The following is a 26,160-nucleotide window of genomic DNA, read 5'->3' as shown; positions in this document are numbered from 1 at the left end:
TTATTACACACTTTGCATTTAACATCGAGGGTCTAGAAAACCTGATCGTAGTGGTCACCTTCAATTCCATCAAGTGTTGGACAAGGTCTGGAATTCATAAAAAATACATTAAATAATGATGGGGAGCGGTTACAATAGCAGTGGCAATAATTATGAGTGTGTGGGTTGATAATGGCAGTGTAATAATTTTTGCACTGATCCTAATTGGATCTCAATATGATTGGCTGACCTTCTTGGGTTGGCTAAACCCTTCATGCCTTCAATCTGTTGGAACTGCCTATGAACAGGGGTCATCTGAGTATTCTCTGAGAGCCAAGGATGTTATCTAGAATGTCTTCAACAAGGAAAAGCCACTAGGCCTAATCTGTTTTGAATAACTATTCAAGTTGCTACTCAAATACAGTGTTTAATTTGAGGTTTGCATTTGAAATTGCTCAAAGAGAAACAGACATTGCACAAAGGGAACAGTAGCAGAAATGTTGAAATAAATTGTGTGTATGACAATCAGGTTTTGAGATTAGCCATAATACAGGCATATATTACACAGAATATCCTCTTAATACTCTATACATACATTCAGTAACAGTGTGTGAGGCACTTTATGCGTTACACAGGAAGAGTGCTGGGGCTTCACATTCCAGCAATAGAAGGACCAACATCACACAGCAGTGTGATTCACTTGCATTCCCTGAAGGTGTTATTTTTCTTCATTGTTCACATATCTCTTGTTAATACAGCCTGGGTTTATTAATCAGAATACTGTGATTGCAAAGTCCAGAGAATAAAACAATTTTATGTGGTGTTTTTTTACATAAGTTTGAATCGAATATGCAAGCTAATTTCGGAATCCATTTTGATTGCCTTAGGTCTGGTGTACATCTTCCAGAAACTCTTGCTGAGGTGCCCGGGACATTAATAAATTCACAGATTTTTAGTGTCATTGACGATTGATGCTACATGAGTCGACACTGTGTTAATTTGTTATCTCCGTAACTCTGCATAAAAATTAATACAGTGGAACAGTGGGAAGAATTGACATGTAATTATTGTTCATTATCTCTGGCCAAATGTTCCATTAAGTTATTTCACATTATGAGGTACAATCTTTCATTCTCTCAACTTCTCATTATCATCAGTCCAAAGTTAAAATAATAACTTTAGAAAGCGAATATTTGAGCCCTGTGGCAAAGTTTGTTCTGATTCTGTATTTACCTTCACCTTCCCCATCAGCCTCACACAAAATGCAGATTCCACTGTTCCGCCTCCCATTCTCGTTTTAAATGCATTGTTTCTCATGCTTTAAAAAAGTGTCCCTGGTCACTTAGATGGCTAAATTGACACTTGGTTAAGCCATAGAATACTGAGCCTGTTTGTGTTACTTTGGAATTTTCTTGCATGCCCAAAGTCATCCTATGTGTGTGTGGTGTGCTATCTCTGTACAGGCAGATGCAGTACACAGAGCTTCATGGTGTGTTCTGGATGGCACACAGGCAGAACATTGAGTTATCACTGCTTCTCCAGAAATGTGGAGCTATCAGTAATTTTGAAATATTGCATAAGGTTCAGGACCGCCATCTGCACATACTTTGAAGGCTCATATGGAGATTGCAGAAAGCCTGCGTGGTCGTCGGGAGTTATAAATCACATGTCCATTCCTCGCACACGCATTATAGATAGGGAACATCATGCACTAACGTTAGAGCGTGACATTCTCAAGTATGGAAACGGAGGTTTCTCTGCTGCGAAACCATTCCATTTCAGTATGCATAGCTAATAAAGCAACGTGCTGATTCAACTGCAAAGCAACCTGATATCCTCGTTCCTTTTTGCTTCACCCACACCACGCGTTTTCGTTCAGACGTCCTCCGTTCTGATCGGACTGGACACCCTGGCGGCTTCTTCCTCGAAACACCAGCCGGCCCGGAGAGAGAGGCTCCATTGTTGTGACAAGTGAGGGTGGGGGTGATGGGAGGGGTGGCTTACTGGCTGGAAAGTACACAAATGCCAGAGTCATGTGATTATGTCATGGTCCCCGCCACTGAATGGCTTCTTGTTTCCCCTCTCGCCCCTCAAGTGCTGCTTGTTACTGACAACCGTTATGTCCACCGTGACTCGTGTTCGCTAGACACCCTCCAGGGCAGCAGCTATAGGCCTATAAACTCAGCCAGAGAAGGAACGACCCGGACCTTTTAAAAGCCCTCGTCCACTATCGAGCTTATATTGGTCAGCAACAGGTCGCCTGCTACAGTAAATCTTGTATTACTGGTCTGGGAAAGGCAGCCAGTTCTCTGATGAATAACCACATGGTTGTTATTCATGGAGAGCGCAGACATTAATTACTGTAGGGATGTTTGTTTATCATTGATTGAACTGGTAAAACTTACCATGTAATTATTAATGTACATTCTTAAAGGGGGGGGGGGGGGGGGGAGATTGTATAGATGTGCAATATATTTTTCCTGGTTAAAATATAAGTAACTTGTTAGGCTTCTCCATTAGGAGGTTTTCATGGAACTTGAAACACCATAAGAAGTTTCCACTGGTGTGTGCAATACTTCATTCAGTGTGTTTGGAAGGAAGTAAATAAGTACATAAATAAATAAAGATGAGCGTCACATAAATTTGGCATGATTTATTACTGCTGGGTACGACGTCTCCTTCAGCTCTCAAAGTTCCTCATTTTCAATCACACTATACGTCAGGTCTTTTGCTGGGAAACTTGATTGTTGGTTTTTTTGTTTTTTGTGAAGTGATTTTATCTTCAGTACCATCAGCAGGGCCATGTTGCTTTGCAAGCCTGCTGCTATGGAGGGACTTTATTCTGGCCTGGGGGTAATTCTGCCCAGAATACGAGCTGTAATTCCTAACTAGCCGACAGGAACATTGTGCTAACAACCAAGCGGCCTGGTTAATTTTTGGGATTGATCGTACCGCTTTTGGTTTGGCGTATTGGTAATGTTTGTTCAGACACACCCCTATGCAGCAGTCCAAACCATGTGTTTTTTCTATTGTCCATCCTGAATTTAGGGAATGTGTTTTTTTTCTTCCCCCCCCCCCCCCCCCTTCCCTCCTCTCCCCATTTCCCAGGAAGCTGAACTACCCAGATATTTTGAAGGACTGTTATATGTTCCCCCAAAACCTGTACAATCCATTCGTTCAGAAGGACTGACTATGTATGACTGACCCTTACCGGGTCCTGTTCTGAAATGCCTCCGGGCTGTACGGCCCAAAATGCTGTCTACTTGATTTCTCCTGGGTTTCCCAAGTCTTTCTGTCAACAGTTTAATCCTTTTCAAAAGTGTTCCTGCAGCCCCAGTAAAAAAAACATTTGTTTGTAAAAACAAATTTAGAGAAGTCCGTCAGCCCGTCACAGCAAGCACAACAACGGCTACACTTGCATATAACCGTGGCAGTGTCATCACACGTTCTGGTCTGATGGTGCAGGACAAATAAACGCCCTCATGAAACTCTATACTTCAGTTTGTTTTTTAAATACTTGTATTGCTAACTGTGTCTTTCAGCAGTTCTGCTGGGGAAAAAAGATGGCCTTTCATGACAGATGAGTAACTTTGCTTTTAGTTGGTGATGACATGGCGCACTGCAGCTGTGTTAAAAATGTGAAATGCAGGTGTGTGTGTGTGTGTGTACAAAAAGCTTTTTGTGATGACGTGCATCCTGTGGAAACATGGCAGAAATCAACAAGTCTGTGTCAGTGATGGAGGAGAGCAAGAACAGTAGCCCCACCGTGTCTGAACATGTACCTGGACGGTCAAATTTAATACTGTAATATGTCCTCTTAATTGACCCAGCAGATCCATGCTTTCTGAAACTCGTACCTCATGCATTACCAGTGCAACAAAGTGTAATGAAGTCTAAAAGCAATATAAAATTGGTTAAATAACAAATGAACTGCAGATTTTGCCACTTAAATTGTAAACCTGCCCCTGTTTAGGTCAGAATCTTACTTCTTTATGCGGCAAAAAATGGTCAATAGTGGTTTGCTAATATGGTGAGAATGCTTCTCTCTCTGTGTGAAGGTGTTGCCTTCAGATGATGGTCAGACTGAAATGTTCATGGTGCATTCAGTGTTTAATTGGCATGTAAAAGCTCACCTCAGTCACAGTTTTGGAACTAGAATAAATATTGTGCTAACTTTTGGTAGCTTTGTTCTTTTATTGAGGAACTTTCTGGTTTATCTAAAAGCCTGGGTCTACTTTTTAATTATGTTTGTCTCCTTTATGCTTTTTTAGATAATTATTCCTATATTATTCAGGTGAATTATTCTGACATTGTAGTAAATCTCAAAGTTCCTCAGAGCCGTGTTAACTAAAGTGTGTAAAAATAGGTTGCTTCTACTTGCTTAGTTTTTCATTAAATTTTTTGTTGTGCCACGTTCATAATGATATGGTACACAACGGGAAAAGCCCCCCAAAAAAAGATGCATGCTGGAAGTGAACTTGAATATGACCAACCTCTCCGCCTTTGTTCTGCGATTATTGGGGCGGCTATATTTAACGCTGCAGCCCCCTTAAGGCTGGCGCGCCCAGTGCTGGATAAACAGGCTGGAGAATGTTTCCCGTGCAGGCTGCAGCCCCCCTCCCCGGCTCTCCGGGGTCACTGGGGAAACCGAAGCGCTGACTCGCTCTTAGAGCTGGGCTACTGGCAGGGATGTGCTTTGATGAGTTCCACAGCTCTCTCTCATTCCTGAGCCTTCACCCCCCCTCCCCCCCGGTAGACACACCAAACGTAACTCCGGCCATGTGATTTCACTCTTTCTCAGGCTTAGCACAGACCCCCAAACCATGACTGTGCTCTCTTGCCGCCGAGTAGACCGATGAGATAGATGCAGGCTGGCAGCCAGAGTTTGTTATGATAAGGGTCTTTGGTCCTCCCAATCATTTCAACAGGGTTCATTTTGCTACCCCTGCTCCCCACTGACCCAATACAATATTTTTGTATTTTTGCATAAGACAGTATTGAGTAATCGAATATTGTCATTCAGAAAAAAAAAAAAAAAAAAAAAAAAATCTTTATCCATTTCAGACCATATTGTCCAGGCCTAGCTTTAGTATATGGTGTGACCTGCTCCACCACACCATTTTCAGAGATTTGCTCATTTAAATCATACAAGTCCACAAACTGTGTTGAGCAAACGGCTCAATGTTTCTCCAACTCCAACTTTGATTTAGGAGTTCGCTTCCCGTACACTGTATGCTTTTGCTTTCTGCTTCTGAGTAGTGGGTGCCAACGTAGACCCTCAGAGCCCATGAGTGTGCCGTCTTGCGGTCATGTTTCTCTGTCTCTCCTTTTCTCTCCCTCATTGCTTTATTGCTTTACACTGATGTTCAGAGCGCTGCATTGTTCATCAGGCGATTGTTTTCCCTTTTTCCCACTTTGACGCTCACAGATTTGGCTTTGCCGCACGGCGAAGATTCCTCCATTCAGGAAAGCCCTTGGTAGCACTGATATTTGCACTGTACCGACCCCCACCTTTTTCCAGCGGGTCGCCTCTGACCCCGGTTGGTTGGCACGAGGGACCCGGCGTTCCGACCTGGCGCCCCGGCGCGCAGCGAGGACAGGCCCTCGGGAGGGGAGGGGCGGCGGCTCTCCCAGCCCGGCCGCGTAAACCAGATGTGCCGTGTTTTTTTTCGGGGAAGGCGCAGCTTCCTGTGGACCCGTCCCCCAGGGGGGGCAGGCTCGGGGAGGGGCAGGGCGAGCCCTGAACGCGCCCGCTCCTCATTCACCCACACCCCTCTCCAGCTGTTCCTGATGTGCGAGCAGAGGGGGGGAGGCATCTCTTCAGAGCCCGTTACTCCTCGCCTCCTTTATTTGACCTAATTGGGCCTCTCCACACAGCAGGGCGGCTGATTAGTCACAGCGAAGCGACGGCTACAGCAGACAGCTGGAACTCCGGGTCCCCTCGCATGCCCACAGCACATTCAGACATGCACTGTCAAATTTGTCAGGAAGAATTAGGGTGAACGCACCATATGCAGTTTAACTCTCATTCAGCACACTGCTCTTTCACACATCCTATTGTGGGCCAAATCCTATTAGTCCACTTTGACGAAGTAAGAATTTTCTTTTGATTATAAATATTGTTGAAAAGATTCAGTTTGGCTTACATTTGTCGGTATATAGAATTGTAGAAAGAAAAAAAAAAGGAGGTATTCGTATCTTTTGTGACACTTTGCAGATGCTGGTAGTTCCTGCGTCTGTGTTAGAAACGCGGCTGGTTGCGTAAGACTGGCGGCTGCAGCGCGGGTAGCAGTGACCCGGGCCCACACAGGCTCTGAGAGGGCCCTCCAGTTGATCATTCCCTGCGCTGATTGCGTGAGCGCCGCTCCTGATCTGCCGCTGGCTGTCCACTTCACGCCTCTCTCCCCAGCCCACGGAATACGCCGGAATAAACACCGGCTCCACCATCTCGCGCCCGTGGCCACCGCTGAAGTGCCCACCGGCCATTACACGGAGCGGGCTTCTTTTGGGGGGTTTTTTTGTCAATGAAAAAAAAAAACTTTTTTCAAAAAACAAATGTTGCTGTCAAAAATGTTGCTGTCCATTCTCTGCGCTGCTTGTACAGACTGAGTTGAGCATTCGGCTTTCTCTAAACAGATACGTAATTGCCCGGCTAGCTATCCATACTGCGCTAGTGAAATGCGCTAGCAATTTATCATTTGCTAAAATTGCTCCCAGTTGCTAGTTGGACAGTCAGTATTTCATGAGTTAAACACCATTTCCCTAATGTAAGCAATACAACATAAAATTTGAATATTGGATGCATATTTGTCAAGAATTTGTAGCAAACAATTTTGCATATTATTTTTATCTATACACATCTGTTCAGCTTCAACTCTGAAATAATGCAGTCAATGTTCATTTGTTTGCTTTAAATTACATGCTGGTTGAAATGGATGTCATAGCCCTGTTTCTAAGGGATATGATATATTGTGCCTTTATCAGCAGGCCATGAACCCCCATCCATCAGCGATGCATGTTAATTAGGAAAAAGAAGCTCCTCTCCCCCCTCAATCATTCCATTTCAGACTGGAGTGACATTAATTGCAATATTAATTTTTTAAAATAAAAAAATTATTTCATAACATGAACATGACACTGAAAAGTGTCATTAACAGCAGCAGTTCCCTTCAAGGATTTTTTGTTTTTTTTCTCGCCTAAAAATGTAGAACAATGTTGAAACCTGGGAGAGCAGTTTGTGGGCGGAGCTGCGTAATATGGTAATGCGGGACCTCAACGCTCTCTGCCACTAGCACCACCAGAGCCCGCTTTATCCAGCACTGTAGGGTGGGGGGAGACACAGAAACGCTTTAATGAGCAGAGGGGCTTTTTAATTGCCTTTGAAATAAGAGGCCTTGCCTAATTAGTCGTTAACCTTTAAATCCCTGATACGGCGCAAACGCTTCCCGGCTGCAGTGGCTCAGGCCGGCTCACAGCACGGTCTGACACGTCTGCCTATCACCTCTCCACGTATACGCTCCGCGAAACCACAGGCAACGCGCTAATTTACAACACGACGGCAACGCTAGGCTGTTTATTTCAGCTCACGGCTAATAAATATGATTCACCTTTGAATATTTTAGAATAGTCTTTAAAGCCATGTGCTGATGGGAATCTTAATCTGTATGAACTGCTGCACTGATTGAGAGCAGAGCTGTTACGGGAGGGGGGTATTCTGAACCCGCTGCCTTTGAAAGACTGCCAGCCTCACTGAGCTCTTCCCTGCCTCTTTCTTTTGAAATGTTTATTGAAAAAATACACTAGATTTGCACCATTTTTCCCCGGCGAAGAATAAACTCTGTACTTTTTTGTTTCGGTCACTGGTGTTCCCTATGACAATATTAAAGGGTTTTCTGCTCATCCGGTGAGCTATAAAAAGGCTAATGACACTCTATTAATAGTGCATGCAATATCCTCAATTTCTTTCTTAATCCAATCAACCTACTTTTAAGGAACGTGCGGGAGGAAAGCGAATGTGAACGCGGTGTGGCAGTCAGTGTGGCATGCAGTCGTCTCGTTTAACATTCAGCGTGTGGGTGGGGTGACCAGCACAGCACATGCTGTTGCATCGGGATTCGTCTAATTTAGCCTCCCGATGTCTGCAGACAGCCCGAGATTTATGCACAAAGCTGCCACCGGATACGTCACTAAAATAGCGCCGCGGTTTAATGGGCTTGCGTTTCTCGCACAATAAATCTCGTCTTAAACTTTCTCTGCATATTAATGTATGAAAGGAACCAAGACCTTGTGTTTTAATGGTGCATAGTGCTTTTTTTGTATTTCATCCATTGCTTATTAGATTGTAATTACCATTGTAAACTACTTTAATATTTGCCGTTATCATTGCGCAAATCTATATTCAAGAGGAATTTTGACATTCATTAGTGCGAAGGGAAGCGTGATTAATATTTCACTGTGAAATCACAAATGGGTTTCCATACAGGGCCACTGCAAATCCTGTTATGTTAATATAATTCTCTAATGTAGGGATTAACTCTCAGCACTACTGCTTTCATTTGGAGTTTATAATTTGTGCCTTCATTCACAGTGAAATACCCCTCCCCTTCCCTGCCTAGTTAGAAGACGGAGGGATAATATTAATAAAGTGTATTTTTATGGACTTAGTTTCTGTGCTTTTGCGCATACCCGGAGAGCAAGGGGCAGTGGAGGGCCTGCCTTTCCCCTTTCTGAGGGAGCGGCCGCACTGTGGAGGTCGGGGCTGCCATAAGGCGGTTGGGGGAGTGGGGGTTAAGGGGGTTGGGGGGGGGTTGACCGAGTTCAGGGACGAAAATGAAATGGTTTCCAGCAGTGCGGAGGCCAATTTCACACCCAACAGATGCCTGCACCGCTGAACCATCGCGACAGGTGGTGACACTAATTGGCACCTCATATACCATTACAGACGCGAAGGAGGGGGGGTTTGGGCAAGCAAAAGTGAGAGTTGGAGCAGGAAGACTAAGAGAATCTGGGGCCCCATGTGGAGAACGCAGAGGCGCTTTTCCCTCCCGTTTAGGGGCGCTCTGTCTTCAGCCCCCCTCCCTTCCCCCTCCGCAGCTCGCCTGGGCGTTATTTGAGCTTGATGACATTATCATTACTGAAATGATGCTTTCTCTGTCCCGACGCTAATGTCTCTGTCCGCTCGCAGTGTGAAAGCGAAGGTACCCTATTGTGCAGGATGCATGAGTCATCGCACATCACCTATTACTCACTTCCTGTCCTTCGCTGCCACTTCAGGCTGATGGAGGGAGGCGGCAGGCAGGCTACCTTAGCAGAGGACCCATTTTGTCTTTGTCTCTGCTATTGAAAAAGGCAGGACTGACGTCAGGAAAACGCCACAAAATGTATTTATGCTAATCCAGTAGTGACCTTGAGGTTCTGAAAATACACTGTTGTTGGGGAACTGGGCTTTGTAGTGGTAGGACAGTGTTTCTACTTGTACTTCATATAGATTCATCGTCATCTGCAGAAATAATTAAGAACTTAGAAAATAGACTCAGTGACTACTTTATTAGGTAGGCTGTTATTTTCTTGACTTATTAGTCTTCTGCTGCTGTAGCCCATCCACTTCAAGGTTTTCAGAGATTCTCTCCTGTGTGCCACTATTGTAACACGTGGTTATTTGAGTTACTCGCCTTCCTCTCAGCTTGAACCAGTCTGGCCATTCTCCTCTGACCTCTCTCATTAACAAGATGCTTGTGCCAACTGAACTGCTACTCACTGGATGTTTTTTGTTTTTCGCACCATTCTCTGTAAACTAGAGACTGTTGTGTGTGACAGTCCCCGGAGATCAGCAGGTTCTGAGATACTCAAACCACTCGTCTGGCAGCAATTCCATGGTCAAAATCACTTATATCACATTCCTTCCCCATTCTGATGTTTGCTCTGAATAACAACTGAACCTGCATGCTTTTGTACATTGAGTTGCTGCCATATGATTGGCTGATTAGATACTTGCAGTAACAAGCTTGTGTACAGGTCTATATTGCATTATTACTCAATTGTAAAGTATTTTAAGCTTTTCAGTGTTTCTCTCCATAATTCAAAATTACAATACAAAATAGTAGGTCAATACTTAAAGAATGCAGCGTTTAATTATTTTATATGTCTTTGGTAGGAAACCAATGGGTGAATGTAAGAGTGCATCTGACCATCATGCAGACATGGGTGCAAAAGCAGCATTAGCCCCTTCATGTTTCAAGCTTCCAACAAAGCTCTGAAGTTTTTATTAAAAGCATTTTTTATTTAGAAGCAGAGGAGGTTACAGATGGGCTCACTGTATAGAAAGATTCAGAATATGGAAATTGATCTTGCTACCACATGGGGCATTCGTATCTGCTCCTCGATGGACTGCACCACAGCCTCTCCCCTGAACTGTGCATCCCAGGGCCTGGGGATACCTAGCTGGCCTTGTGCTTGAGTAGAAGCTACAGGCCAGCTCAGGGCATGTATACGTACAGAAAATGGCTCATGGAGGCCTCATTTCAGTGGCTGTTGAACAGAAACGATGCTTTCTGATCTTTGGTTTTTCCCATGCATTCAGAAATGCTTTGCCATTGCTAGATCTGCTTTCAACACAGAAGGCAAGCTTCCTTCATTTAATCTCATCTGTAAACTAACATTCCAAAAGTAAAACTAAAAGAAGATTGCTTGGTAGCTGGCTGGATGCAAAATTTTAAAGCTAATCGCAGCACGTGATTAAAATAGCATCGTCTCGGCTGTACAAACAAAAAAGGAAATTGTAAAACAAACTCTGAGAATTAAAAAATAGCTTGTGATGGCAAGATTCCCAGAAAATCTAAACAATCACAGCATAAGTCAAAACAAAGAAACTGATCCGCCAGAGATTTTATCACAAACTGCCTTCCACTGGATTCCATACTTTGGTACAAGTCGCTCTCCGCTACATTTTGGGGCATTGGTTTATATATACTAAGATTTCTCAACCTTCAGGAACCGGCATTGAGAAATCAGCAAGACTCTTTTCAAAACGGCGCATCTTTGAATGCCAAATCATCTCATCAATTTGGGCTCCAGATGGTTAATACTCTACTGGAATATTCAAATTTTCTCTCCCAACCCTTGGAAACAGCCGTGCAACTTTATCACATAGTTTTGCATACATGAACACAAGGTTGAGGGCTGTAAGATATTACAAGCAGTTGTCCAGGTGCACAGACTTTATTAGGTGGAGTGAAACAAATTGGCATGTCCAATATTACTGTTGGCTGCTTATTTTTGTTGCTCTACTCGCTGATCTTTAGTGCAAGTTTTTCCCCATTCTGCCCATACACTTACATGACTGTCATGAGGTCTTTGAAAGCTAAATATCCAGCAGATTAATCTGAGATGATGTAAGTATATTTCCTAGTGCTGAAAGCCTTGCTATTGTGTAAAGTCTTCACTGAATTAAATTAGTCGAGAGCTACAATGCTTGAACATGACTGCTGAAGGTTGCTGACATGCAGAGCATAATGCAGTGGTAGCCATTGTGTCTTATAGATGTATATAGAGCTATATTCGGCAGGCACATTATCATGAGCTCGTGCTGTTGAGCTTTTGTGCTTTTGGTTACATCAACTCCTGAAAAAGATGCGTCAAGGTTGCATTGCCTGCAGAAATTCTAGGGCTGAGAATGCAGTGGGTGGCCATGGCCAGTGCAGTTCTGGCATTAACAAGCAGGTAAAAAAAAAAAAAAAAAGCAGCCAGCCTGCCTGTGAATTTTACAGGCCTACGCGTCGGCCTCCGTGTATGCGAGGTAACGTGATCCATAATTAATCCGCACCCTCTGCTTATAGCCAGCAGTGCAGTTTGTTCTCGTTCAGAGTTCATCAGGGTCCTGTAACCATGGAGCAGTGCAGCTGTAGCTTCAGCTGGCGGGATGAGCCGGGGCTGGAACTGCGTATGTCCTGAGGTAAGGCCACAAGCAGGTGGGGTGATCATGTGGGATCCTCCAACGAAGAAAAATTAAGACAAGATTTATTGTGAAAGTCAGCCGGTGCAGTTCTGCAGTATGCTGCCCTAATATATTTTTAATAATTGGAGTGAGGCACGTCTTCCACGGCTACATTACATTGCAGATTTAAGGAAGGCTATTGACATTGGGAAATAAAATATTTAAGCATCGATGTTCAGTTATTTGACTGAAAGTTAACAGGATTCAGCGTATTTGAAGAGGGAACGGAAAACTAAATCACGCTAAACTGGGAACCGTCAATGAATTCTCTGTTTTGCATAATTTACTTTGCCCTTGGGCAGCTTCAGTTTAATTTGAGAATGCTACGACGGCTGCCCTGTAGACCGTAGTGTTTTGTTTTTGTTTTATGGGTATTCTGAAAGCTGGGCTTTTTTTCACTCAGTCATTACGTTTTTGTGGTTAATCATTAATGCAATGTGTTTGGCTTCCTTGAGCGCATCCCTCCACACAGCAAACACTGCAGTCCCCGCTTTAGCTGCTCTCTGTCATTTCCTCATGACTAGCATGCTTGTCCATGTCGTGCTGCAGCAGGGTTAATACTGCGGTCCGCGCTCGCTAATGTACTGTGCACTGCACTGTAGCTTGTGTCGCAATTTCATCCAGGCTTTTAATGACAGTTCCATCTTCCTATTCTCACCATTTGTTATAATGGCGGTTCAGGGCGTGGTCCATCGCTGCAGTAGCCCTTCAGTTTGAGGGAGCGCTAGCACACACCGGCCATTAAGTCCAGCCACTGCACTGGAGGGGGAGGAGTCCAGACAACCAGAGGAGTTTCTATTGGCTGGTGAAGCTGAGAAAACCCCGCTGACTCAACCCTCTCTCTCAGCGTGATTGGTTAAGGCCCATTAGCCATCGCCCTGGCCAATGATACGGTCAGGGTGTAATCGTGGACCATGGGGCACATAACTGTACTGAAGGCTATTTCTGTAGCTGGATACCCGTCCCACGAGCCTCATATTGGATCAGTTTTTTGCACTAAATTAGCCCTGGCAATGGTAGATTTGCCTACCCCTGCTCCGTAAAAGTAAGAAATAAAAAATACCATCTGTCAGTGGAACATTAGAGCCCGTTATCAGACCGATGCCATCAGGCTGTCCACACACCAGTAAACCCTTTTGTGTCGCTAGAGTCATTTCTAGAGTTTAGTGAGCTGCATCTTCTGATGTTTAGGAAAAACATAGGCCTTGGTGAAAAGGTTAAAAGTGCTTCTTTCAGAAACCTTGAGAGCAGAGCGTTTGGCTGTAGAAGAAGCGGAGACCGAGAGCGGGGCAGAGGCGGCGTCACAGTGGGCCGTCACCTGGAGGGCGGTCACTAGGCATGCCCCAGTCTGTCAGCAGCTCCTGCCATTCTCCCCCTTCACCACCCCCCTCCTCCCACTGCTCCTTCACACCTGCTGACAACAGCAGCCCTCGGTGTATTCCACAGCTGTGTGCACCTCTCGCTCCAGAACGCCTCCCGTGAGTTACTGATCAACCACGTGCGTTGTCTGGATAGACATGCCTATATCTTGTGTTCCAGTATTTTGCATTTTGTATTTTTTTTCCCCCTCCACCAACTGTGTACGATGGCTGTTCTGTTTAACACAGGCAGTTTAACACAGCTGTTGTTGTGTTGCACACAAAAGGAGAGATATTTATTGGTTATACCAATGATTGTTTGATTCTGAATTTGGATAACGTACTTCTATTGCCTTTTCTGACAGGAAGAAATTGTTCCTACCATCCGTCTGTCCAGTTTGATCTGAATGCGTCTGGTCACGTAAACCTAAAGTACCGTATTATTTAGTTTGATCATTTGTGCCCAGTTCCGCTCAACCTTTAATCAAATGCATTTCTAAAGTGGACGCTAAGGATTTTATGATTACAGTCACCTTTATTAATGTTTTGATATGTGCAATAATGTATGTTGCTACAGGCAATGTCATTAGCATCCATTATTGCGACTGCTGCCTTCTTATCTCTCTCCTTTGATTCGCAGAGGGTGCAATCTGCCTTCTCATCTCTCTTCTTTGATTGGCAGATTGTACCACCTCAAAGGGGCACAGACTTGTTCCATTGATACATCAAGTATAACTCTCTTTCTTCCAAACTAAATGCTTCTGCATTTCAATGTGAATGTTTTACCCAAAAGGGTACCCCTGAGCTGCATAGAGGCTCGTTTGGTGCAAGATCCTTCTGACCGCAGATTTCTGAGAATTTTCCATCCATGCATGCTTTAGAAGGCTCTACTGTTTGCGTGGTTCTAGTAAGTCCTGAAAACACATAGCCAGGGGTGACCCCTAACTACTATCTGGCTGATTCCGTGACCCATTTAATCTGAACGCGATGAAGTGTTTAAACAGCTTGCGAGGGTAATCTTGGTTCACTCTGCGGCCAGTGATTTCAAGGCAGCCTGTGTGTTTAAAGTGTCTTTGAAGTTAGCGGGAGACTCCGGGACTTGCCCATCTTACACAGAGCTCAGTGTTTTGATTAAGGGGGAAATATGAATTGGTAGGTATGCTCATGAGCCGGCACTGTGCCTTCCTGTGCTGCCGCTTGTTCATTTCAGTGCTGTGGGGGAAACTCGTCTCCCCCACCCACCAATGGGTATCACCCACCTAGGTGCGGTACGGCAGCCATTTTGTTCTTCAGCTGAAGTGGAGGGGGAGAGAACAACCATTAAATTGTGGGCTGTTGAGGGAAAGAAAATAAACATGTCACATCATCACCACAGCCACCATTTAGGAAAATGTGTGAAAGGCCATGACGCGCAAAGCCTCACAAACCCCCTTTCATGTCCCAGCCATTTGCAGATTAGATCAGGTTGGCGGCAGCCGGGCGGGCTAAGATACTGTGTTAAAGTGTTGGGCCCTCACTGCACAGTCACCCCGACTGCCTGGAAAGAGAACTGAACTATACTGCCGTCGTCTCACCAATGCACAACACGCTGGCCTCACTTTCACCCTAGGGTCAGAGATGGAGGGAGGTGATAACCGGCAAGGGTTGCAGCGCCACACGCCTGTCCACTACTGCCACAGTCCTGTCCTCTACTGCCACAGTCCTGTCCACTACTGCCACAGTCCTGTCCTCTACTGCCACAGTCCTGTCCTCTGCTGCCACAGTCCTGGCCTTTGGTGTGAGTGGGGCTTCCCCTCCCTGTGCTGTCCCTGTTGTGGTGTGAAAACGTATTATCTCGGGTAGGTTGACTGAGTACCAGCAGTGCCCTGTAAATTCCCGCCCCTGTAGCCTAACCTGCATTTCTTTGGATTGTGGGGGAAAACCAAGCACACGGAGGAAACCCACACAGGTACGGGGAGAACATGCAAACTCCACACAGAAAGGTGGCGGGATCTCGCAGGGGTCACGTTGTATCGTACGCAGACCGCAGCCGCCGTGATGCCGCAGTGCTTAGCACCGGCCGTACGCCGGGCGACGCCGGTCGCACAGAGAGGCATTCAGCGACCGAGCCAAGGAGAGAACGTCTCTGCTGCAGGAAATCTCTGCAGATGATCAGATCGGGGGGGAGGGGCTGGTGGAATTAGCTCTCTCTCTCTCTGCAGTGGAAAGCCAGGCTTAGGAGACGCCGGCTTTCCTGAATATTAATCGCAAGCCTGTCAGCAGTTGTGCTGGAAGCCCATCTGTAGGATTACTGGTCGGTGAAACAGGCGCATGCTTAATTACCGCAGGGACAACATTGAAACAAGTGTCCCTCGAATTCAGTGGGTAAACGTGTGTTTGTGTGCATTGTACTCGCACTATAGGAGAAAAGAACAAAGGGAGCTCTTCCTGAGATCTTTCTCTTGATTCGTCTGTCAGCAGCTCTGAACAGAAGAGCTGTACTGCCAGGTGCTTGTGAGTCTCAATGATTCATGCTCCCTGTTGAGAACTAATATACTGAGTTTTGTACATTAGTTTTACTAATTAGTTTTGCATTAGTTCTACTAATGTGAAGATGGCTTGGAGGGGAAGGGGGCACAATGAATGGGTTTACAATAGACCGCTCTGACTTGACATTTCCTTAGCAGAAATGCATGTCCATTCACCAGACATCACCATACAGAAAGGACACTGAACCCATCCTGCTGTATTTTTGGAGTGTTCCAACCTCAAATTTCAAGCACAGCAAAAAGAGGAATTTCTGCTTTCTGGGTTTATCGGCGCAATGACATTAACACAGAGGGCCAGATTTACTGAGGAGATGTTACAGCTCAGAAACACTCACTATATTACAGCCCTGTTGCTGTCACATGCGCTGACACATTAACAACCGATTTACTAAGACTGGCCATAATTATGCAATCAAAGGAATGGAACACCCTCATCTGCAATTTTCCAGTTTGAGGCACCCGTAAAAAGGGTCTGAATAAATATGCTATGCTTACTAGTTTACAAGTGTGGATTATGCACCAGGCAGAAGTAGTGATACAACCACAAGAAAATTAAAACTTACACTGCCAGATCAGGAAATGGAGGTAATGGCCAACAAAGTACATACAGCACCATATCACAGCGTAGCGATACACCACCACTGGAGAGAAGTTTCACCAATCCTTTCATTAGGCCGAACAAAAGGAGCTGTCGAGGATGTGGAGAAAAGATGGCTTGGTGGCATACCAAAGAAAAATATTCTTACAACATAATGCGGGCAAAAGACACAGGTGGTCGTCCAAATGAGCAAAGAACAAGTGGCAAGTGGAACGATCCCTGGAAAATTAGCGAGTGGGCTGATGATGATGAGAGAAGGCTGTCGAGTTTCTGAACGCATGATTATGAATTATGTACTTAACTGACGAGCACATATCCTGTGTTCAGTAATTCATAACTGCAGTTTACTTCAATTGCTTGCTGATGGGTTGGTCAGTAGAAGTCCTGCACCCATAATCTCATCCGGCACCTCTGGCGGAGGGTTGTGAAATTCCTGCAGCCTACTTTGAAAAGAAGGGGATGCAAAGAAATCTAGAGTTGAGAGGAAGTTCACCATAGTTGGCAGGGAATTTGATCTTTGGGTACATGGCTCAAGTTCTCCTATATCCTCCAGTAGTGTGATTGCCGTGCAGCTGTACAACATGTAGTCCTATTGTTTCACGATTTGCTGTTCACTTAATTGAAAGAGGGTTCATTCTCGGACAACAGACTTTATTCTGCTTTGCCTTTGTGTCCTTTCCAGGCCCCAATGATTGCTACCGTGTTTGGGAGAGAACTCCTTATTACCATACCTTTTATTGAAGGCGCGAAGGCTGTATCAGCACTCAGAAAATTACCACCTACTTAAAGGACTTCTTAAAATCCTGACTTAAGAAGGGCAGCCGCAATTAAGGCATGCTTTAGTGAGTTAGACTCAATCCTCAAATGGCATCATTTACATTCTTCCCTTCTAGTGCGTTCACCCCAAGGTATACATATGCACGAAGAGAACTGCGTGTCTAAAGGAAAGTTATCGATTCACACAATCCCTGAAAATCGTATCCTTATAGTGATTTTGACCCATTGCAATCTAACATAAATATTGCGACCTTATGGCGACTGCTTTTCTTTCAGGAAGAGGATGAGAAGCCTTTTGCAATCTCTTAGTAAATCTTGTTTTTTACAAGTAGGAATATGCTACCATATCACTGCTGATGCAGGAATAGGTCCTGTAACAATCTTTCCAAGCTTCACGCTGATCTGAGTGCTTTGCAATCCAGTGGGTATAATTAAGAGTATGCGGCCTTTTCCACATTTTGTACATTTAAATGAGCCACCTAGCGCTCTGCTGGGGCAGTTCTGGTTCTCTGTTATACAGTTTCACATTCGCGTCTGAACCGGTCCAGCAGAACCTGTATTTAGACTGCGGTCCGGTCACCTGTGATTCCGGGTCTGAGTCTGAGGCTTTCTTCAAACCAAACCTGCCTGGTCCCGTGGTTTAATGGCGATTGCTCTCCATCTGCATCGTGAGCGTTTCTCCTCAGCATGTGGTGTAGTAGATCTGCGAGAAGCACATTCATTGGCAGGTAGAGTCAGTAGTACAAGCACGTGTGTGCGGAGTCGGTGGATGGAATGGAGCGGAGGTCTACATGGCTCTACAGTGCTCCTGTTTTAGGAGCGTTTGCTGTGTGTATGTGTGCTAACTGGAAAAATAACCGTGTGCGTAATGATTGACGTTGATGTCACTAATGAATGAAAGCAGTGGGCTTTCGAGCTTGGCTTTTTTAAATTTTTATACGGGAGACAGGAGATAAGTTGGGTAAGTGATCATTTAGCAGACATTCAGTGGACATCTTTAAGGGTCTGATTTGCTTTTCTTGCATGGACTGGCAGGACTGAGGTTTATTTTTTGGAGCTTTTAATATCACTGGAGGGACTCTCAACCCGTCTGGTGTGTGGGTGGAACTGAAACAGTGTGCCATGATTACAGCTATTGTTAAACTTTTCTTAAAGGGGGGAAAAATAGATTCAGTGGTATAATTACCAGCCTTAACTCCCGAGAAGGATACGGAGGGAAGAGGGTAGCTTTATAGCGCTGAGATATTTCACATGAGGATTCTCAAGGCCTAAACGGACCTTAAAGTGGTCATTTCACCTTTTACTACTTATTGAGAGAACATTACATCCAGGCTCCTTGTGCAAATGTCTGGTATTTGCAGTTCTTCAGAAATGGTCCTTTCATTTAGAGCTGTTTAACATTTCAATATCGACACTCATCCTAGCACCCATGTGTTTTTATGCATTTTAGCAGTGGTCCTCTAATGTGCTTGTTTGCTTTGTCACCGTTATGTCATAAAATCGGTCTGTTATACAAATGCACTGAGCATATTAGGGATGGGCGTTTTCAGTATTTTTCATGGTTTGGTAATTTGCCAACGTTTAATCGATTAACCGATTAAAAATCTATTTTTAGAACTCCCGCAATAGGCTATACATGCTCCAATAGGTTGGACCAGAGCCAAAACAATGAAACTCCAATCAAAATCCAGAAGTCTTAAAAAAATAATGGAAAATTTTGGAAAAATAATAATAATCCTAGCTACCTCTATAATGCGGGATTGAATGTTTTTTTTTTCAGTTGACTGGTTAATCGATGAACCATGCCCATTCCTAGAGCGTCTGGTTCTTCTGAACTGGAACCTGCAATGAAGCCTACTGCAGTACTCAAGTAATGGAGCCTACTTCTGTAATCCAGTCTTATTTAGAATGGATGGCAGGGACTTTTCACTTGCGTGGTGACGAGAGCGAGAGATAAGTATAGATGCGTCATGCCTATGACCCCCAAGGTAGGATTTGTGTTGATAATGAACACATCTCTGCGGGCCCTGAAACAGTGGGCCCCCTTGAAGCAAATGCAAATGTTCCATCTGCAGCAGAGGCCAAACAAGACTGAAACGCCATTCTTCCCCCACACAAGTGCCCTCTGTGTGTGCACCCATAGCCAGACAGAGCTGCACCTTCCATACAATGAGCAGCTGATTAAGGAGATGCAGGCTTCTGGAGTGTTTACACTGTGAGCTGGCTGTGCAGCAGGCAGCCAACGGGACAAGCCCTCTACTTTCAGCCTCCTGGATACTCTGTAGGATGCTGCTGCCTGGATCTGCTTGCTATTAAGCTAGTGTAAGGAAATATTACATGAACAAATATTTAATGATGATTTTGAAATTCCATATTTCTCCATAGTTTTTCTTGCACCCTGACTAACTAGATTGATCTTTTTCATTGTTATTGACTTCTATTAGTCATTATTCAAGATTTCAGTCTGCTTAAAACGTAGCTGCAGCGGTTAGCTCGCTGCCGAGCGGGACGTCACCATAAGAGGGATGGTATGACTTTCTCCTTGCTGAAATATTATACCCATGTTGCACAGTAGTTGTAAGAACTTGCAAACACAATTGGCAATCTCCTAAGCTCTTAGCACTCTAAAAGTCTACACTGCTATTGATTAGACTTACAATTTCAGCATGCATGTGTCAAGTTTGGGTACGAATCATAGTACTTCAGGGCTAGGCTAGCGATTAGCAGAGGGGGCATGCAAATGCAAGAGCACATGAAAACCAACTGTAGCTCTCACCATTGTCACCATTTTCAACACCAAAAAGAAAAAATTATTTGCTTGGCAATCATAATGAGCGCAATAAATTAGATATTAGCAGTTTGTTTGGAGACAACTGCTAATACCTGAAAAGGTTAAATTCACATTGGTTATTGGTGGGAATCGAGGGGAAATCCTAAAATGGGTTAAATCGGTATAATCCTTTTCTGTTCATGAAATTAGTTACATTCATTAATTTCTTGTCCAGGATTTAAATGAAATATGTAGAGCACATTTACTGTTATTAATTCAGCAGTACATGACATTTTACTGAGAGCCTCTATGGGGACGTTACAGTACTCCTACACTTACGGGCTGCGTTTAGGCATGACCGAGGCGCAGTGAGTCGGTCAGCGGGACAGAGAGCGCTTGTCCAGATGGACAGCTGTGAATGGGCTGGAGGTTCAACCGTTCAGTAACAAAGAGCCCAGGGAAGCCCGCGTGGAGAGATCCCCCGCGCTGTTCAGCTCAGCACCCTTTTCCGGCCACTCAGCACTTCCCTAAGCCTCTTTCAGCCGGCTTTTTTAAAGCCATACCTGTGTATTTAAACGCAGGACCAGCTTGCTGCAGGTTCCACTAACCGCACTAATATTATTAACCATTCAGCATCTTCAGCTCATTTTTGGGCTGCAGCCAGTCACTGCAGTTGAGGAACCAATACTCCAACCCCCACCCCCCCCCCCTCCCTTCCCCTTTTGACCTTGTCACACCTTATATTTGCTTTGAGAAGTTGAAGGGTCGTAGACGGTCACAAAATGTTTATCCAAACAGAGGTTCCTGGAAGGTAAGTTTCCCCTCTGTCGTTTGTGTGATGAACTTTGATGAACCAGTTGTTGCGGCTCAAAAGGTGTAAATAAAAAATAGATTAGAGCTAATTGTTATTGTTTTTTTCTTGGTTGCAAAGTTCAGTTTTAGTTCAGACTTCTCTTGCATCCTAACAAAAACAGTGTGAACTGAATAGCATTTTTGAGGCTCAAACTTCAAGGGCACTTCAGCCAAAATAACCTGCTTGCTTTATTTCAAAATGCAAATTCTACTGTATTTCCCACTGACATCCCAGACAATGTGTGCCCGTGGGTTGAGGCTCTGCAAAGAGTTGTAATTCGTAAATGGCTTTACTTTGAGAAGTGTGCAGCGGTAAGGGCTGTGATGGAGAAAAGAACACGCTCCCGTAGAGTCCCATGAAACGACTCCTTCCACCCCCGAGTGTGAGGGTTCTCCTGCAGTCGTCATAATGCTGCTTTACTGCCGGCCCGAGTCTGTCCGCACTCTGTAATGGAGATGCAGCCCTGCGGAGCGACTTTGTACTGTAATTACTTTTAAGTGCTCGTGGCTGGCTGGCTAGTGTGTCATCGTGACTAATGCATTCATACACTACCAGAGCCATACTCTGTTCTTTAAATTTTCTTATATTGAAAATACATATAGGGGCTATTCTTTGATTTAAAAAATAGTCAGGTAAAGTGCTTGGTGGGCTTCACACATTTAGATACTGCTTTCGAACTTTTTTTTCCCCCGTCGTGTTCCTGATAATTGTTTTTCCATTAAACATGTTCCATTATAACTTGCGTTTGCCCTTCCTCGGTTGTTGGATTTAAAGTGCTTAGATCATAAGGCAGGATAAATTGGTCTACACACAAAAAAAACAGAAAGATTCTTTGCATTAATTAAAAGAAAAATTAAGATTGGTGAAGTGATGACATCATTACCGGAAGATATTGGTGGAGTGCAGTGCACTTCCCTGACCACACGGAGAGTATGTGGTCATGCCAACATTCATGGTGTGCAGTGCGCTTCCCTGACCACACGGAGAGTATGTGGTCATGCCAACATTCATGGTGTGCAGTGCGCTTCCCTGACTATAGGGCTAGATGAGCCAGACTGCGGATGGAAAACTACAGCGGAACGAGCGTGAAGAGCCAATCCCCAGAGAGCCACAAAGGCCAGCGGCTTGTGGACCTTTACACGGATTTAGACTGAGAGGGTCCCCTGCTGGGTGAATGACAGGCCAGCAAACCGGTACAGGCAGCGGATTGCTCCCCTGACCCAAACAGGGAGCTTTGCTTTAGCTGTAGGATAATGTCATTAAACGCACAGGATATTTGTACACAGCACAAAGCGAAGCATTGCCAAAATACACAGGGCCGTATGAAATTAGTCTCAAACATAAACATTGTACGCTATTTTTTTCACCCTTGCCCAGCTTAACCTTGCCACTTCAGTCATTTCAAAAACTCAGGTAAGCCCTGCAAATATGCACAGGGCTTAATGTGAGAGCGCTCAAACATTTCTGTCTTATCGGCAGGGTCTCGTGATTACCTTTCAGAAGATAATCCCGGCTGCTGTAAGGTCGCGTTGCGCGGCGCTGATAATTCCCCTCCCGTAGACGCGTCTCCCGGACGCTATCGCTTACCGCGTCTGTGTCACATGACCTGCGATGTGTCCCCGCGGCGCCATCTCCACTGTCAGTCATTCGCCGCTGTGCGTCAAAACATGAAAGTGCAGCACACGCAAAACGAACAGAAATGCAAACATGGAAGCTGCGAGTGTTGCCCTTGTTTTCCCATGAATCCTGTAGCGGTTTGTTTTTAATCTCACCTCGACACCCCCACAGCTCATCGTTTCAGTGACAGCGGCGCTTTGGGCTGCGCTGTGTGAGGAACTCCTGTTGCTGACAGGTTTAGACGCTTAGCTGTAAAGCTGCAGAACCCCATTCTAGGGCGACATTGGCTCAGGCAGTTAGAGCAGTCGTCTTGCAGTCGGAGGGTTGCCGGTTCAATCCCACCCTGGGCTGTGTCGAAGTGTCCCTGACACCTAACCCCTAAATGCTCTTGACAGGCTGGTTGGTGCCTTGCATGGCACCCAATCGCCGTTGGTGTGTGTATGAATGGGTGAATGAGAAGCACCAATTGTACAGCGCTTTGGATAAAGGTGCCATGTAAATGCCAAACTTTTACCATTTACCATTCTTGCGGGAGCCGTGGTGAGCCGTGCCCAATGGATTAATGGATGCACATTTTCACATCGCAGTAATGCACTTTTTTGATTGTTCTGGCAAAACCCCCAGCGTCACTGGTCTCGCTCTCTAGAGTCTTCAGGCGAGCATTGGCAGGAGAACCCATTCAAGACGAGCACACCCGTGATAGAAAAACAAGCGAGTCAGCTCTTTAAAAAATGAATTACGGGAAAGATCGTAAGCTGTTCAAAGAAACCGTGTGTGTGCGCATGTTGCTCCGGCAGGTGTTTCAGAAGAACGGATGAGCGAGCGCACCGTTTGCGGTCACGGTCTACCTGGATTCCGCGGCCGCAGGGGACAGGGTGCTGACACATCCACTCAACAGTTCTGAGAGGTGTCAACAGTTGGCTAGATGTGCCAGCCAGTGGTCGTCGGGAACCACAGGTTTCATTCAAAATGAAAGGTGCCCCGGGCTGCTGGGTGGCACACTGCGCTTGTGGAGCGCGCACCACCATCTTGGGTCCAATCTGCCCTGTGCCCGTGCAAACCCACTCTGCCACTGTCAGGTTTGCGTCGCCCAAAGGAGGGAGGGACTCACTCAGCGGGGGTGGCAGTGTGACCCGTGTTGGCTGTCTCTGACGGCCGTGCGTGGCCTGTGGCTGCAGTGTGGAAATAGCAGCTGATATGCCATTGTAAAATGTCAGATATTATTCTGTAAAAGAAAGTGACAAAATAAGCGGAACATAAGAGAGTGCAATATCAATCATGTCATTTTGTAATATTACCGAATAGGAACGGAAGAAAATAAAGTGCAATTCCAAAACTCTTTTATGAAGTTGTCAGGACTGTCTGGATGGGGGCTGGTAATAGGAAATCAGGGCAGCCACCATCTCTCTTAATAAAACAGAAAAAAAGGAACACAGTGCATGTCTTGCACAATGTTATGCTTCCCAAGCGAAATAATTGCAAGCCGAACTACAAGATGGAGCTTCAACTTTATTGAAAGGATTCAACGCCTCTACTCTAAACAGGGTTACAGCATGGTGAAATTAAAAACAAGCTGAAATGAAAATTCACTTTCTCCTCAGTGAAGTCAGTTCTTCATAACCATACGATCAGCACTTAATGTAAGTATTCCAAGAGAAGAAATAATAATTTTAATACCAAAGTTTTTTCCCATCTACTTCTGGAAAAACGGGACTTTTTCATCATTGTGTACTAGTGGATGTATATGTTGATCAAATGCCTGTCTATTTTCCATTCCCCTCAATATCCTTTTCACACACTAGCTTCATATGACGTCCCCCTCCTCATTTCATGTCAAAACATCAGTCAAAATGACCCGCCCTTCAAAAATTCCCCCTAAAGAACTGTATACGCAGAAGCTAGTACTGCTCTAACTTCTGTCTTAGCCTGTCTTTAATAGCCTTAACTTGCAATAAGGGTAATTGTGCAGTGTGTGCTATAATATCAGATGTGACCAGATAAATGTGAGTGATCATGCAAAGGCCATTTCTGAATGTGAAGCGGTTGTATTTGCTTTGGAGAGCGTGTGCAGTCTTTAGCTGGTGGGAGATTTGCACAGGCCTGCGACTGTAGAATAATGGGTGTAATTTGATTACAGCGCTGGTGCTGGTCTCCTTTAGCTGGCGAGGTGTGACACGCTGGAATCCTTCAGGCAGGCAGACAGCCCCGCCACCTCGCACGCACAGACGCTCTCCGCCTCTCCTTCCCGTCTGCGCCGCCGATCCGTGGCGAAAGCCAGATCCGTGTCGGATTAGTGGCTTTAAACCCAGCAGCCTGGAATCTGAGCGCCACGTAGCGCGAGCCGTCTGGAGCGGACGTTTGGAGGGCGTCGGGTCGCGCCACCAGGCCCTGTAACCGCCGGCGACCGTGCAGGCCCTGTAACCGCCGGCGACCGCGCAGGCCCTTTTCTCTCCCGCCGCCAGAGCTACCCGAGGTCCTTTCGCTATTTTACATTTCTCCTGCACACCTCTCAGTGCTCCGGCCCACGGCGTCGACCTTCCCTGGCCACCACCCTAGGGTCTGGCAGCCCGACCGTACGCTGTATTTGTCCGTGTCAAAACCTAACCCTCACCGTCTGCTTCCCCCCCCCCCCCCCCCTCTCTCTCTCTCACTCCAGGGTCGGTGTACAAGAGAAAACTGCAAATACCTTCACCCGCCAGCACACTTAAAAACCCAGCTGGAGATAAACGGGCGCAACAATCTCATCCAGCAGAAGACGGCCGCCGCCATGCTGGCCCAGCAGATGCAGTTCATGATCCCGGGCACGACCATGCAGCCCATGGTGAGTACCCTCTCTCCAAAAACCAGGCTCACCCCCACGGGTTTCTGCTGACCACCTCTCCCGATCTGTAGACACTAATTATCGAAAGGGTTAGAAGAAAAAGGGGTGGGGAGAAAAACCTGTTTGTTTTTCCTGGTGTGGCTGAGCCTGGGCTGGGAATGTGAGCGTCTCTGGACGCCCCGGGATTGGCTGGGATTGAAGCTGGGAGACCGAGCGGCCCACAGGTCAGCATGGCCTGAGAGAGACGGAGCAGTGCAGTATGGGAGATGAGTGGGCTGTCAGCCGCCCCGCGCACGCTCATGAATATTAACAAGCTCCTCTGTTTTATTATTGAACTGCAAAAGAAGCGCTGACTCCGGCATGAGGAACAGTCAAAGCCCCACAGTCGGACCGACCACTGCCCTTCTCCCGTCTTCTGGGAGGAGAGGGCTAGTGAAGGCAGGATCTGTCTGGCTTCAGCATCACAGGGCTCTGTGTCAGCAGCTGGGGCTGGGTTCAGAAAGGCAGCTGTTCAGCTTCACATTGTAAAGGAATGCAGTAACGGCACACAGTGCAGTCCGATACATGACCATTTATCTTCTCCTCCCTGGCCTAATCATACACAGGGCGCTTTGCGCAGGCCTAGTGGTCTGGACGTGGAAAGCAAAGTAGAAAGTCTTGAAAAAAATATTTTGAGGTCTTGAATGTTCTCTTCTGAGAGTGACGATTTCAGTTGTTTACATTAAAACAGATTAATCCTTTGTGGTTATATATAAATTATTCCCCAGGAATTTTCCGGAACAAAGTGCTAACAGTCCAGGGGAATTAGCAGGGAAGTGAGGCTGCATGTTTATTGACTGGACTAAGACACTCAGTTCCTGAATTAGC

General features: G+C 45.6%; 1 protein-coding gene across 8 annotated transcripts in view; it reads left to right on the top strand.

The window, feature by feature from the left end:
- Positions 1 to 26,160, top strand: part of mbnl2 (muscleblind-like splicing regulator 2) — a 66,411-nt gene that overhangs the window by 15,917 nt on the left and 24,334 nt on the right. For all 8 annotated transcript variants that reach the window (XM_061235455.1, XM_061235454.1, XM_061235452.1 and 5 more), the window contains exon 3: positions 25,129 to 25,293. In XM_061235455.1, the coding sequence (XP_061091439.1) occupies positions 25,129 to 25,293 (165 nt within the window). The remainder of the gene's footprint in view (positions 1 to 25,128; positions 25,294 to 26,160) is intronic.

Source organism: Conger conger, chromosome 3, assembly GCF_963514075.1.
Source record: "Conger conger chromosome 3, fConCon1.1, whole genome shotgun sequence".
Lineage (NCBI taxonomy): Eukaryota > Metazoa > Chordata > Actinopteri > Anguilliformes > Congridae > Conger > Conger conger.
Note: the sequence above shows the minus strand (reverse complement) of the source record. Positions and strands in the feature narration are given on the sequence as shown.